This window comes from Balaenoptera ricei, chromosome 17 (genome assembly GCF_028023285.1).
Source record: "Balaenoptera ricei isolate mBalRic1 chromosome 17, mBalRic1.hap2, whole genome shotgun sequence".
Taxonomy (NCBI): Eukaryota; Metazoa; Chordata; class Mammalia; order Artiodactyla; family Balaenopteridae; genus Balaenoptera; species Balaenoptera ricei.
The window spans coordinates 9,284,691-9,297,097 of NC_082655.1; the positions used below are offsets into that span (position 1 = coordinate 9,284,691).

At 50.8% G+C, this 12,407-nt stretch overlaps 1 protein-coding gene across 1 annotated transcript in view; it reads left to right on the top strand.

The window, feature by feature from the left end:
• Nucleotides 1-12,407, top strand: part of KCNQ3 (potassium voltage-gated channel subfamily Q member 3) — a 295,537-nt gene that overhangs the window by 238,437 nt on the left and 44,693 nt on the right. The window contains exons 3-6 of the mRNA XM_059901188.1: nucleotides 368-494; nucleotides 4,452-4,624; nucleotides 9,478-9,633; nucleotides 11,038-11,148. Coding sequence (XP_059757171.1) covers nucleotides 368-494; nucleotides 4,452-4,624; nucleotides 9,478-9,633; nucleotides 11,038-11,148 — 567 coding nt within the window. The remainder of the gene's footprint in view (nucleotides 1-367; nucleotides 495-4,451; nucleotides 4,625-9,477; nucleotides 9,634-11,037; nucleotides 11,149-12,407) is intronic.

A 12,407-nucleotide genomic window follows, 5' to 3' on the forward strand; every position in this document is an offset into this window, starting at 1 on the left:
GCTCAGTGACCATTGGCCACGATTAGCAATACCAGGGACCAGACACCGGCTGGGCAATATCACTGATTCCTCTCCTTTCAACCCAACTGAACTTCTTGGGGGCTTTTAGTACATTAAAGGGATTTTTTTTAATGAGCCATTAGAACAAAAACGTAGAAAAAAGGCTTAATGTTAGAGACAGTTAGCACATCAGAGTGAAGACAGGAACTGCCCCAAACTGAATGGAGGTGATCAGCCTGTCCTGCCCCCTCTACCACCAAACCAGCAACAACAGGAATCCAGCTCTTCAGAACTTCCGGACAGAAATCGCTAGTTCTGGACAGCTGGGTCCCGGTTAATGTGTCTCTCCACATGTTCTTCAACGCAGGAAACATTTGCTATTTTCATCTTCGGAGCCGAGTTTGCTTTGAGGATCTGGGCTGCTGGGTGTTGCTGCAGATACAAAGGCTGGCGGGGACGACTGAAGTTTGCCAGGAAGCCCTTGTGCATGTTGGGTAAGCCCTGACCCCGAGCCTGGGGTGCCTCATCCCCTTCTTTTGGTGCATTATTTCTCTGAGGCAATTTTAAGCAGATGCTGTTCTTGTGGGAGACCATGCAGCGCCTTGGGGGCCTGTCCCCGCCTCCGACCCTCCCTTCAATCCTCCAGCAGGTGGAATTCCTGCCCCCGTGGCTTCTCTTTATAATGAGTCCACAGGGCAGGAATTCTTAAGGCGGGTGGGGGACACTCTTGGCATTTGGGTCGTGAAGGAGCCAGCTCATGGCAGGATGTGGAGCAGCTCCAGTCCCTGGGCCAAAATTGCCCCTGCAATTCCAGACTGGCCACGGTGGGGATGGGAGACGGGACACCACTGCTGGTTGAGAATGACCTCTGTAGGACCGCAGAGGTAATTCTTCCATCCTAACACCCAGTCTGGAAGAATCTAGCACCTGTGACCCCCCTCGCCACCATAATGCTGTGTCCTGACCCACCTTGCTTTGGGGAGGTGTCACGGAGACCCCTCCATCCAGGTGTAGGCATTTTGATAGCAAAGAAGGTGGAAGCGCTCACACACACCTATTGGTGCACCCCACCATGTCCCATCTGAAGATCCTACTAAAATCATACAGTGACAGGACGAAATCTGCCTGCAGTGATGGTTAGGAGTCTTGGAGCTTCGACTTCCTAGGGATGGTTAAAGTCAGAGGATCACAGAATGTCAGGGCTGGAAGGGACCTTCAAAAGCGTTTGGTTGAAGATGCCCTCCTGTCTGATGCTCCAGCCCCCTTTGCAGCAACCATTAAGTGGTCTCCCAGACTCTACTTGCATACCTCCAGTCACGGGGCGCTCACCACCTCTCGAGGGTATTCATTCCATCTTAACTCCTCTGACTCTCTTCAGATATTCGAGTTCAGCCATCCTATTCCTCCTCTCCACTCCAGCAGTCTCCTTTCATCGGGAGGAATGTGCTTAGCGGCTTCAACTCCATCTTATAACCCATCTTCTTAGCATCATAGACCCTCTCCTCTGAGCTGCTGCTTATTCCTCACTCCCCTTTTAAAAAGTGACCTGCCGGGACTGGAAACAGCCCTGTGGGTACGAATGACCCAGCCAGGGAGGAAGAGCTGGACCCCTCCTTTGTCCTAGGTGCTGAGTCCTCTCCGTGCCTCCTGGGGCCGTGTTGCCACGTTTGCAGGTTGCCTCACACAAAGGACAGGTACCACCCTCACTGTTGGCTGAAGCCTCTCTTCCTTCTTCCCATTTGCTGCTGAGGTTGGAAATCAGAGGGTTTTGTTTATTGCACAGAATTTTGAATGCAAGTAGGATGGGTGTGTGTACGCACGCGTGCACACGTGCAATTTTGGAGAACTTTGTAGTTACTGATTTTTTTTCACATTTTTTTTCTCTCTTCCTTTGTCCTCTTTCCATGTCTATCTACCGTGTCTTAGTCCTTTCCAGCTGCTATAACAGTGTACCACAGACAGGGTAGCTTATAAACAACAGAAATTTATCTCTCACAGTTCTGGAGGCTGGACCTCTGAGATGGGGGTGCCAGCATGGCTGGGTTCTGGTGAGGGTCCACTTCCTAGTTCCTAGACAGCTGTCTTCTTGCTGTGTCCTCACATGATGGAAGGGGCAAGGGAGCACGCTGGGGTCTCTTTCATAAGGACACTAATGCCATGCATGGGGGGTCCACCCTCATGACCTAATCACCTCCCAAAGACCCCACCTCCCAATGCCATTACACAGGGGGTTAGGACTCAACATATGAATTTGAAAGGACCCAAACATTCAGTCCATGGCAACCCCCAACTTTCCTTCCCCTTCCTCTTTCCTTGTCTTTCTTTCAAGTCTTAAGCTGACTTCTTTTTCTTCTTTGGGGTGACCTATCCAGTGTGTGTGTGTGTGTGTGTGTGTGTGTGTGTGTGTGTGTTGGCAGGGGTTGGGGGAGATGACTTTGTGATCGACGGTGCCCAAATTCAGAGGTTCCTGCCAAGTTAGAGGATGTCGTAGCATATGGAACCCGGGCCCCTCGGAACAGGGGCGTTCCCCGTGGAACTGTCTCCGCTATTCCAGGATTGTACTGGAGCCCCAGATCACGTCCCCCTGCCGGCCTTCCTGGAGAGACAAGGCTGGACCTCAGCATCCACCATCCTTGCTGGCTTCTTTCCTGATGTTGCTGCATTTTATGTTCTACTCCTCTCAACTACTCCTGTAACGTGGCCCTTGTGGGAAATGTTGCTTTTCTCTGTGTGTCTGACAAGAGGATGGTTATCACGTCCACACATATCATGGCCTCCTTACTCGAAGCAGCCTCAGACCCTGCCATTTTGGGTGTGGATGGGTCCCTCTGGGCCCGAATTTGCTGTCCTGAGTGTCATAAACTTAAGTCACATTTACCCTGCACCTAGGTTTTGTTTTCTCTTTTACAAACGTGATCAATGGGTATCTTTGCACAGATAGACTGAGAAGCCTGGCCAAGGATATAGACATATTGGTATCCAGGTGTCTGAGCCCTACTTTTTCCCAAACGGTAGGCACACCTGGGAGATACTTTGACATGGTGGAAGGGGTGCCAGCTTTTTTGGCAGACGTACCTGGTGTAGATCAAGGAGCCTAATCCAAGCTGGGTGGCAGCACAAACAAAGGTGTAGAGGTGTGAGAGAACACTGTGGGCTCAGCAAACCACACATGCTTCTAGAAGGTTCCCAAGGGCCGGATCACAGAGGATTTTCAGAAGTTTGGACTTTGCCCAGTGGATAAACATTCCTACAATGTGTTCCTTGGAATCCTGATGCTCTTGCCAAAAAAACAAAAAAACAAAACAAAAAAGCAAAAACAGTTCATACAGGTCAAAATCTTTTGAGAAAGGCTGGACTTCACTGGTAAAATTGAGAGCCACAGGGCATATTAGCATATTAAAGGCTCTGAGAAGTCCTGCAGTAGCAAAACCTGTTTAATTGAATTTTTTTCAGACTTACTTGATCATGGGATCCTTTTTACTTGCTTAGCCCACTGCAGTACAGTGGGGAGATAACAGATCCGGGAGCTGGGGGCAGGGCGTTGAAGGGAATAAGAAAGAGACCAGGGCCCTCTTTCTTCCGTCCTCAGCCATTTAACTTCAGGAGCCAGCTTGGCCCTTTCAGAAGCGCCCCATCCCCTCGGCCTCTGCTTCCAGTCACAGCTCTGGTAGACGTTTCTAGGTCACCTCCTGACAGCAGCACCCCACTGCTGGGGTGGGCCCCATCTTTTCCCACAGTCTACCCCAGGGCCTTCTCTGAAGCTGAGGGAGGTCACAGGCAGTGCAGCTCGCGAGTGTGGGGACGTTACGACCCCCTCGGCCAGCAGGGAACAGGATCTGGTGGACAGATGGCCCAGCTCCCATCTTTCAGAGGGACAATGGTGGGAGGTGTTCTGCCTGCAGCTCAGAGGCTCCAGCAGCGGCCTTGACAGCACCCCTTGCACTGGCCTTTTCCCCGCCCCCCTCTCCCCTCACTTCTGCTTCCTGAGATCATTTCTCACTAAATCACCCACAGCCGCGTCCCTGTCTCAGGGGCTGTTTGCAGGGGAGACCCACAGTAAAGCAGCGTCTGAGCTTCAGGCTTCACCTCCACCACCTGGGCAACCCAGATCCCCTCTTGGCCGGAGAGGGACTCCCGAGTGCCACCCCTGGAGGGCCTTGGAGCATCACTTCCCTGGGATTTAGAGTCAGCGTCGGAGTCCAGCAGGCCTCCTGCATCCAATCCCCAGTCGGCCACATCCGGCCGCGTGGCCCTAGGAGGGCATTCACACTCAGAGCTCCTGTTTCCTCCCCTGTCACAGGAGAACGCGAATCCTGCGCGGTCCACGTCACGATTTAACACAGCAGCGTTTAGCGTGTGTTCGTCTGCCGCCGACACTGCCTGTGACGGCTCCCGTGCCTTGGCCTGACCTCCATTCCCCTCTCCCCTGCCACCCTCTGCCCTCTCTCCAGACATCTTCGTGCTGATTGCTTCTGTGCCGGTGGTTGCCGTGGGAAACCAGGGCAATGTCCTGGCCACGTCCCTGCGGAGCCTGCGCTTCCTGCAGATACTGCGGATGCTTCGCATGGATCGGAGGGGCGGCACCTGGAAGCTCCTGGGCTCGGCCATCTGCGCCCACAGCAAAGTGAGTGTCGCTGCGAAGGGGCCAGACCGCGCTGGCTTCCTGCCCGCCTAGGCCCGTCCGTGGCTTCTCCTCCCTGACAGCGTCCCCAGAGGGTGGTTGTCCTGCCACCACTGATGATGATGATGACGATGATGGGGAGCGGGGAGGAGGAGCAGGAAGGAGAGGCACACACAGGTGAGCTGCAGCCAGCAGACGCAGGTAGACCTGGGCTCAGGTCTCAGCCCCACCAAACGCGAACAACTCTGGCCAAGTCACTCAACCCTCTTTGACCTCAGTTTTTCCTCATTCCTAAAGCAGGGTTGATAATGCCTGTACCTCTGGATTGTTGAGAGGATGAAATGAGCTAATGCAAACCAGCATGGGGTGGGAGGGAAGGGTTCTGGAGTCAGGCAGACTGGTTTGAATCCAGACTCTACTGATGTGACTTTGGAGATTTCCTGTAATCCCTCTGGGTCTCCTCTCCTGCCATTTATAAAATGGACATGATAATGCGTTCACCTCAGGGTGAAAAGCACTTAGAATACACCCAGTTCACTGATGTGGTTCAGTGGCTATTGTTATTATGTAGCCAGAAGCACAGTGCCTAGAACTTAGTGTTTGGTACAGATGAGCTCGCCCCAAGGGTCAGGCACTGTTCTTACCCCATTTCAGTGCTAAAGAAGCAGATCTGGAAAGAGGACGTGAACTGCCCACCATCACAGACCCAGGCAGGCTGGCTTCAGAGCCTGTGTTCAGTGATTTGCTGCTGGTCGTGGTGGCTCTTGCCTCTCCAAGGGAGATGAGAAGCTGGGATGAGTGGGACTTGGCCGGATCTCTCCCAGAGTCCCACGTGCTGGAGCAGGTGTGGAAACCCAGGCAGGCAGAGTCCAGCGTGTCTGGAGCTGTCTCTGCCGTCCTCCCTGTGTTTCTTTCCTATTGTTAGCCCAGACCTTCGGTAGCACTTTGTGTTAACATCCCTGCCTCAGCTGGACCCTGGAGAAATGAAGGAAAAACCTCTGAGTGGCAGGAAAAATCTCTCTGAGGCCAGTTCAGGAGAAATCGGAGTGAAGGACCCCTGGGATGGGTGTTCTTCAGGGGATAAAGCCAAAGCTACCTTTGTCACTACAAGAGCATCTTCTTGTGCCAGGCTTGGTGGGTGCAATGGACGCGGTTGGTGCCCTGACCAGGCTACCTTTACCGGGAGGATGTGCTCAGCCCTCAGCTGCTATGAGAGTTAGCCGCTAATATTCCTAGCTGTCCCCTTCTCTGGAGACGTACAGGAACGCTGCCTTGCCCGGGAGCTTATATTGTTCTCATCTTCCTTCCCCCACATCAGGGAAGCACACCGCCAGTGACTAGCTGACACAAGTACCTTTCTTGTGTTGGGACCAGCCCTGTGGTGCAGTCCACACTCCAGAGCTCCCCGTGGGATCAGGCTGAAGGAGGCTCCAGCAGAGACCACATCCTTGCTGAGCTCTTTCTCCTGCCCTGTCTGGTTTCTTTCACTCCCTCTCTCCCGAGACCCTCCCTCCATCATCACATGCACCTAAGCCTCTGTGTCAGGCTCTGCTTCTGGGGAACTGCACCCAAGGCAGTGATCCTGGGGCAAGTTGCCATTGGGGAGCTCAGAGGTTTCCTTATATGTGTTAATAGCAGCGTGCCATCCCCACTTGGGCAACCCCAGAATGCCTCCACACAGCTAACTCCTGGGTTCTTCCAGCTCAGGGACACACCCAGATGTGCCGGCATGTCATCGTAGAATGAACAGGAGCTTAGGAGTCAGACAGCGGCTCAGTGCACATTTCAGCTCTGCCCCCTTCCAGCCGTAAGACTTTAAGAACATTGCTCTGTCTTTATACGAGCTTCCTCAGTGGTTAAAATGTGAATCCTTCCAGCGGCTCACATAAGAAAAGGTACATGTGAGTGCCTGGTGAATAATAAGTGCTCATTAATGGTAGCATGGATTATTTCAGACATGCTCTTCTTCATAAACGTACAAGTAAATATATAAAGAAAATGAAATACAAATTTAAAACACCCGGAGTCTCTCACTGGAGGATGCAGTTTCTTGCCATACATGTTTTATTCCCCATCTGTGCCACTTCTGGCCACAGGCTCGGGGAGCTCAGGGCTTTCTTTTCAGAGTTCTTTCTTCACCCGACCTTCTATTTTATCTTTTATCAGAGGACTTGTCTCCATGGAGCTGAGCTGATTCACAGCTCCAGTGGAAATCAGGGCTAAAAATGTCTGGTTACGGTCTTTGTCCTGTGTTCCCTCAGATTAGAATAGATGACAGTTGGATGTTTGCTATGTCATTCCTGGGAAAAGATGGTCCACGCCACCGCCAGACCCCACAACTGATGCCAGGCGGGCAGAACTTCAAGACGAAATCATGTATGTGGTAGGAGACCGACGGCAGACAAAACAACTGCTTGGCAAGCTCTGTTTCCCATCCTTCCCCGCAACAGTCCCACTAGACGAGCCTTTAGCCTTTCACTGTGCCGAAGCTGCAGAGCGGTTATAGGGCTGGCCTTCAGTTCCGGGGCAGGCAGTGTGTTCAGGAGGTAAGCACTTACCTGGATTTGAGTCCAGCATTCACTAACTGCAAGAGCTTAGACCAGTTCCTTCTCTGAGCCTGGTGAACAGGCACTTACCAATTCATTTCTTCATTCATTCATTCAGAAAACGTGTTCTCTGGGCCAAGTTCCATGCTTGATTCCCCTGGAAACTCCGAGATGAAGAGTGACGGACCCATACAGGGTTACACAGGGTTAGACTTTAAAGTTAACGCTCTTACTAAAGTTAGGCTCGGCCGGGCTCTGCTTCCAGAACAAATAGGCCCTGGAGTCTCTGTGACTTAGCACAAAAGCTGTGGGTGTCTTCTCGCTCACACAGTGTCTGATGTGGGCTGGGTGGTCCTCATCTGTCTTGGAAATGAGCCTTGAGTCACCAAGGCAAGGGAAGGGGGGCCCAGAGCATCCTCTAGAATGGATTTAAGGCAGGAAGTAGCTCCCATCACACCCCCCCACATTGGCTGGACCCCAGGCCCTCAGCCCGCACCTGACTGCAGCGGGGCTCAGGCGTGGGCAGGAGCCCGTGGATGTGGGGGAGCAACCACAGGTTCTGCCACAGAACTGCTGGCGAAGATTGCCTCCAGGCAGAATTACCTTGCATAGCCTTTGAGAAGACTGCAAGGCACAGAGTGGGGACACATTTCACTCCTCAGTGACGACCTTTATACCAGCTCTTAATCCCACACAGCCAGTACTTCTGTGTGCGCATGGACAGCTGTTTCTCTGCTTAAGTACCAGATGAAACTTCTGACTTGCACTTGGGGACCAGAGGGTATGAAAAAGCTTAGGCACGCTAGAACCACACTTAACAGAGCAAGAGGGTCATGCTCATACAGCCACTGGGGAAGGACGATCCAATTCATCTTCTCCTTCTCGAACCCCCGGCGGGGCAGACACTCATGGAGGGGAAGGGCCGGCTGGATTGCCTGCAGCATCTCAGCTAACCTGTCTCTGCTGTAAACACACGAGTGCACTGTGCACGTGACGCTGTGGGGAAGGTCAGGCCTCTAAGCAAATGAGCGTAAGAAAGTGTTAGAGATTTAAAGTTTGTTTAGAAAAAAATGAAGGCCTTGAAAGAAAGCTAGAAATGAGCCCTAGCTCTAGTTGGGGGAAGCAAACGTCCGGAAAGCTCTCATAATGGAGATGACGTGAGTCTGAAGATGACTCAGTGCTCTCTGGTTGGTCCCATGGGGAGGGACAGGGAGGACAGAGGACCAAGGTGAACAAAGGCACAGAAGCAGGCAGAAAGCAGCCCTGTCAGCAAGATGCGATTCACCCAGAAAGCCAGCTGACTGGCCGCAGATGGTCAAATAGATGAACTCTATCGATACGAACAGCTTCATTCTCTGTGATGACTCAGCAGGAATGACGGTCCTAATCTCCAGACTGTGTTCGCCCATGACTTTGACTTTCTTCTGCCCAACCTACCACAGTAACCACAGTAACCCTTGAAACTGGAGTAGAATGAAAGACATAGAAAGCACCTCAGGGATTGTCATGGTCAGGATGTTTGAAACCTCAATGCTTTGCCCATCTTTGCCGTATCTCTGCACCATCCTTACTATTCCTCAATGTTTTCCTTTAAATCAGCTTTCTCCTGTTTACGTATATGTCCTACTCTATCATGCAGTAATATCCATGAAATAATAGGTTTTAGTGTAATCTATGCTAATGTGTAATATGGATTAAATCAGTAGGTGACCACTTCACATAAAAAAACACCTATCTGCATTTGAAGTATCTGTGGCACTTTTTGGAACTCTCTGGTCCAGTCCCTTCATTTTAAAAATGAAGAAACTGAGGCTGGGGAGGAGGGGTCATTTGCCCAGAGTCACACAGTCAGTTAGTGGCGGGGCTGGGGCCCTGTCCACAGCTCCGTCCGCTCTGCCAGGACAGCTCCCCCTTGCTGTCCGTCAGTGTCCCAGCAGAACTGAACTTTGTCCTTGCTCTGCGCAGTCCTGCATAGGGTGGGGTCTCCTGAGTCCCGAGCCTTGTCTCAGAGGCAGTGGCCAGTCCCTCCTGCCTTCTTGCCTCCAGGGGAAGGCCCTTGAGCTGTGATGTAGAGATCACAGAAATCTTCCTCTCCTCCTAGAGCTGTATGCTTGTTCTGTTAATGATGAAAATAATGACCATATTACTGATCCTATTTTACAGTGATGGGAGATGAGGACCAGAGAAAGTAAGTAACTTGCCCGTGTCACAGAGCTGGTACACCTGGACTCCAGCTCCAGTGTGTCTGCTTCCAACCTCCACCCAGCCTCCACTCAGTGACCCCTTCCCTGTCTCTGCTTGCTCTCCCAGGAGCTCATCACCGCCTGGTACATCGGGTTCCTGACGCTCATCCTTTCTTCATTTCTCGTCTACCTGGTTGAGAAAGATGTGCCGGAGGTGGATGCCCAAGGACAAGAGATGAAAGAGGAGTTTGAGACCTACGCGGATGCCCTTTGGTGGGGTCTGGTGAGTCACCACCTTGAAGGCTGCCCGGTGAGGATTGGCTGTTAGGGACAGAGAGAAATGGAGGGCGTGGCAGGGATGCGCTCGGTCAGGCAACTGCATTCTGCAGCCACAGGGGAGAGGAGGCCTCCTCCATTTCTGAACCTGCCCCTGGGAGACGCCCCTTGCAGGGGAGGCCCTTGGAAGGGGCTTTTCCTTAGTGTTTATAAGAAGTCAGAGCTCTAAACAGTCTGGTCCTACGGCCACTCAGGGACCTCACCTCATTCATCGTAGGCTGTCATCAGCTAGGCCATGCTGTGTAAACAGACACAGTGGCAGATGTAGATGTGTGTACCCAGACCCTCAAACACACCTAGAGACACACAGCCCCACACCCACAGGACATGTGGTACTAAAGCATTGCTCTAAGCACTTTACATTTATAAATCTATTTTAAGCTGAAATAACTCTTATTATTAGCCTGCTTTTAAAAATGGGGAAACTGAGGCATGAAGTTGAGTAACTAATTCCAGGACGATCTCTGAGCCAGTTAGTGGTTGACTTCGGATTTGAACTCAGGCATTTGGGTTCTAGAAGCCAAACTCTCAACTGCTCCGAAAGCCTGCCTTCCATGTTTATAAGTACATGTGCGCTGATAACCTACACATGTAAACACACACAGGAATATTCAACTCATACCAGGACAAACACGGGCACAGACCTTAGCCATGCACACATATACACACAATACATATGAATATACCCACAAGAGCACATATATTTAGAATCATGGCTATACACAAAATCACACATAGGCAAATATACACATGAAGTGTGTCACATACACATGTTTGCAATTATTGAAATATTTGTTGACTGATTGACTATAGGGAGGAAATCCTTAACTTAGAAACAGGTGTGGTCTCAAGGCTCCCATATAAATTCGCTGGTACTTAGTACCTTCTCTCCCGTGGGAATCTTTTTTTTTTTTTTTTTAATTATTAGCACTTTTAATTATTATTTATTTATTTTTTTGACTGTGTTGGGTCTTCGTTTCTGTGCGAGGGCTTTCTCTAGTTGCGGCAAGTGGGAGCCACTCTTCATCGCGGTGCGCGGGCCTCTCACTATCGCGGCCTCTCTTGTTGCGGAGCACAGGCTCCAGATGCGCAGGCTCAGTAGTTGTGGCTCACGGGCCTAGTTGCTCCGCGGCATGTGGGATCTTCCCAGACCAGGGCTCGAACCCGTGTCCCCTGCATTGGCAGGCAGACTCTCAACCACTGCGCCACCAGGGAAGCCCTCCAGTGGGAATCTGATTCTAAACGGGAACAGCACCCCGGTCAGTACAAAGGCTTATAGGTGAAGCTCAGCTGATACATCAGTAATTTCCTCTCCCTGGGAAGCCGCGTGTCTGAACTCTTCTCTCTTCAGATCACACTGGCCACCATTGGCTACGGAGACAAGACGCCCAAAACGTGGGAGGGCCGTCTGATTGCAGCCACCTTTTCCTTAATTGGCGTCTCCTTTTTTGCCCTTCCAGCGGTGAGTATCTCGGGTGTTCTCCCCAGTGTGACGGGCAGGATCCCTCACCGCGTGGCCCCAGCTCTGCTTTCCAGCCTCATCTTCCATCGTCTCGTATCTTGAATTCCAGCTCTATCAACTCAATAACCATCCCCGTAGCATGGTTTCCCGTCTCTCTGCCATAGGCTGTGCTGATCCCTTCGCCAGGAGTGATCCCCCCAAACACCTACTCCTCTTTCAAGACCCAGTTTCTTTTTTTTTTTTATTTTTTTTAATTGAAGTATAGCTGATTTGCAATGCTGTGCCCATCTCTGCTGTACAGCAAAGTGACTCATAATTATACACATAGAGACATTCTTTTTTTTAATATTCTTTTCCCTTATGGTTTATCACAGGATATTGACTATAGTTCCCCGTGCTGTACAGTAGGACCTTGTTATTTATCCTCAAGACCCAGTTTCAATGCTGCCTTCTTTAGGCTGAGTTAGTCCTTCCCTCCTCTGGGCATAGCTCTGTAAAGGCATTTCAGACCCCATGCTGGGATTGCACATTTCCAAATCTGCCTGCCCAGAAGACTGTGAGCTCCTGGGGAGCTGAGATTATGTCTTTCACCCATGTATTCCTTGCACATAGCAGGTCCTTTGTATATGTGAGTTCCCTTCCCTTGCCCTGTCACTACTGGTTTATATAAAAAATGCATTTCCCTCAAGAATAAGTTTTGACCCCTGATAGAGTAACTTCCCCAAAGCCCAGTACCCATCAGTGTAATAACAGCAATAATAATAGATAGCACTTGTTGAACATACTGTGTACTAGATTCATGCCAAATGCTTTACCTACACCATCTCACTTAATCTTTGTGACAACATTAGGAGTTTGGCACTACATTTATCTCCATTTTCCAGATGAGAAGACCGAGGCTTAATTGGGTTAGTGAAGTTTCCACAGTCGCAGGCCTTTTGGGTTGTGGAGCCAGGGACCCAGGTCTGCTCATTCCAAGCCTGGCTCTTAATCACAAAGCTTGAAGAGAACCTTCTTGTGTAACAAACCCTCTTCCCTGCCCTTCACCTCCCATCCTTTGGTTGCTAATGTTCTTTGTCCACTGCAGCCCTACCTGGTCTATTTTTTTTCTAAGCTGTTTGACCTTGGGCATATGGCCTTTCTGATTCTCAGTTTCCTTATCTATAACAGGTGAGGGGCAGTGAGGGTGCGACTTGGTCTCTGAATTCTCTCTTGACTTGAAAAGGGTGTGTTCCTACCTGTGTAATTCACATGAGAGT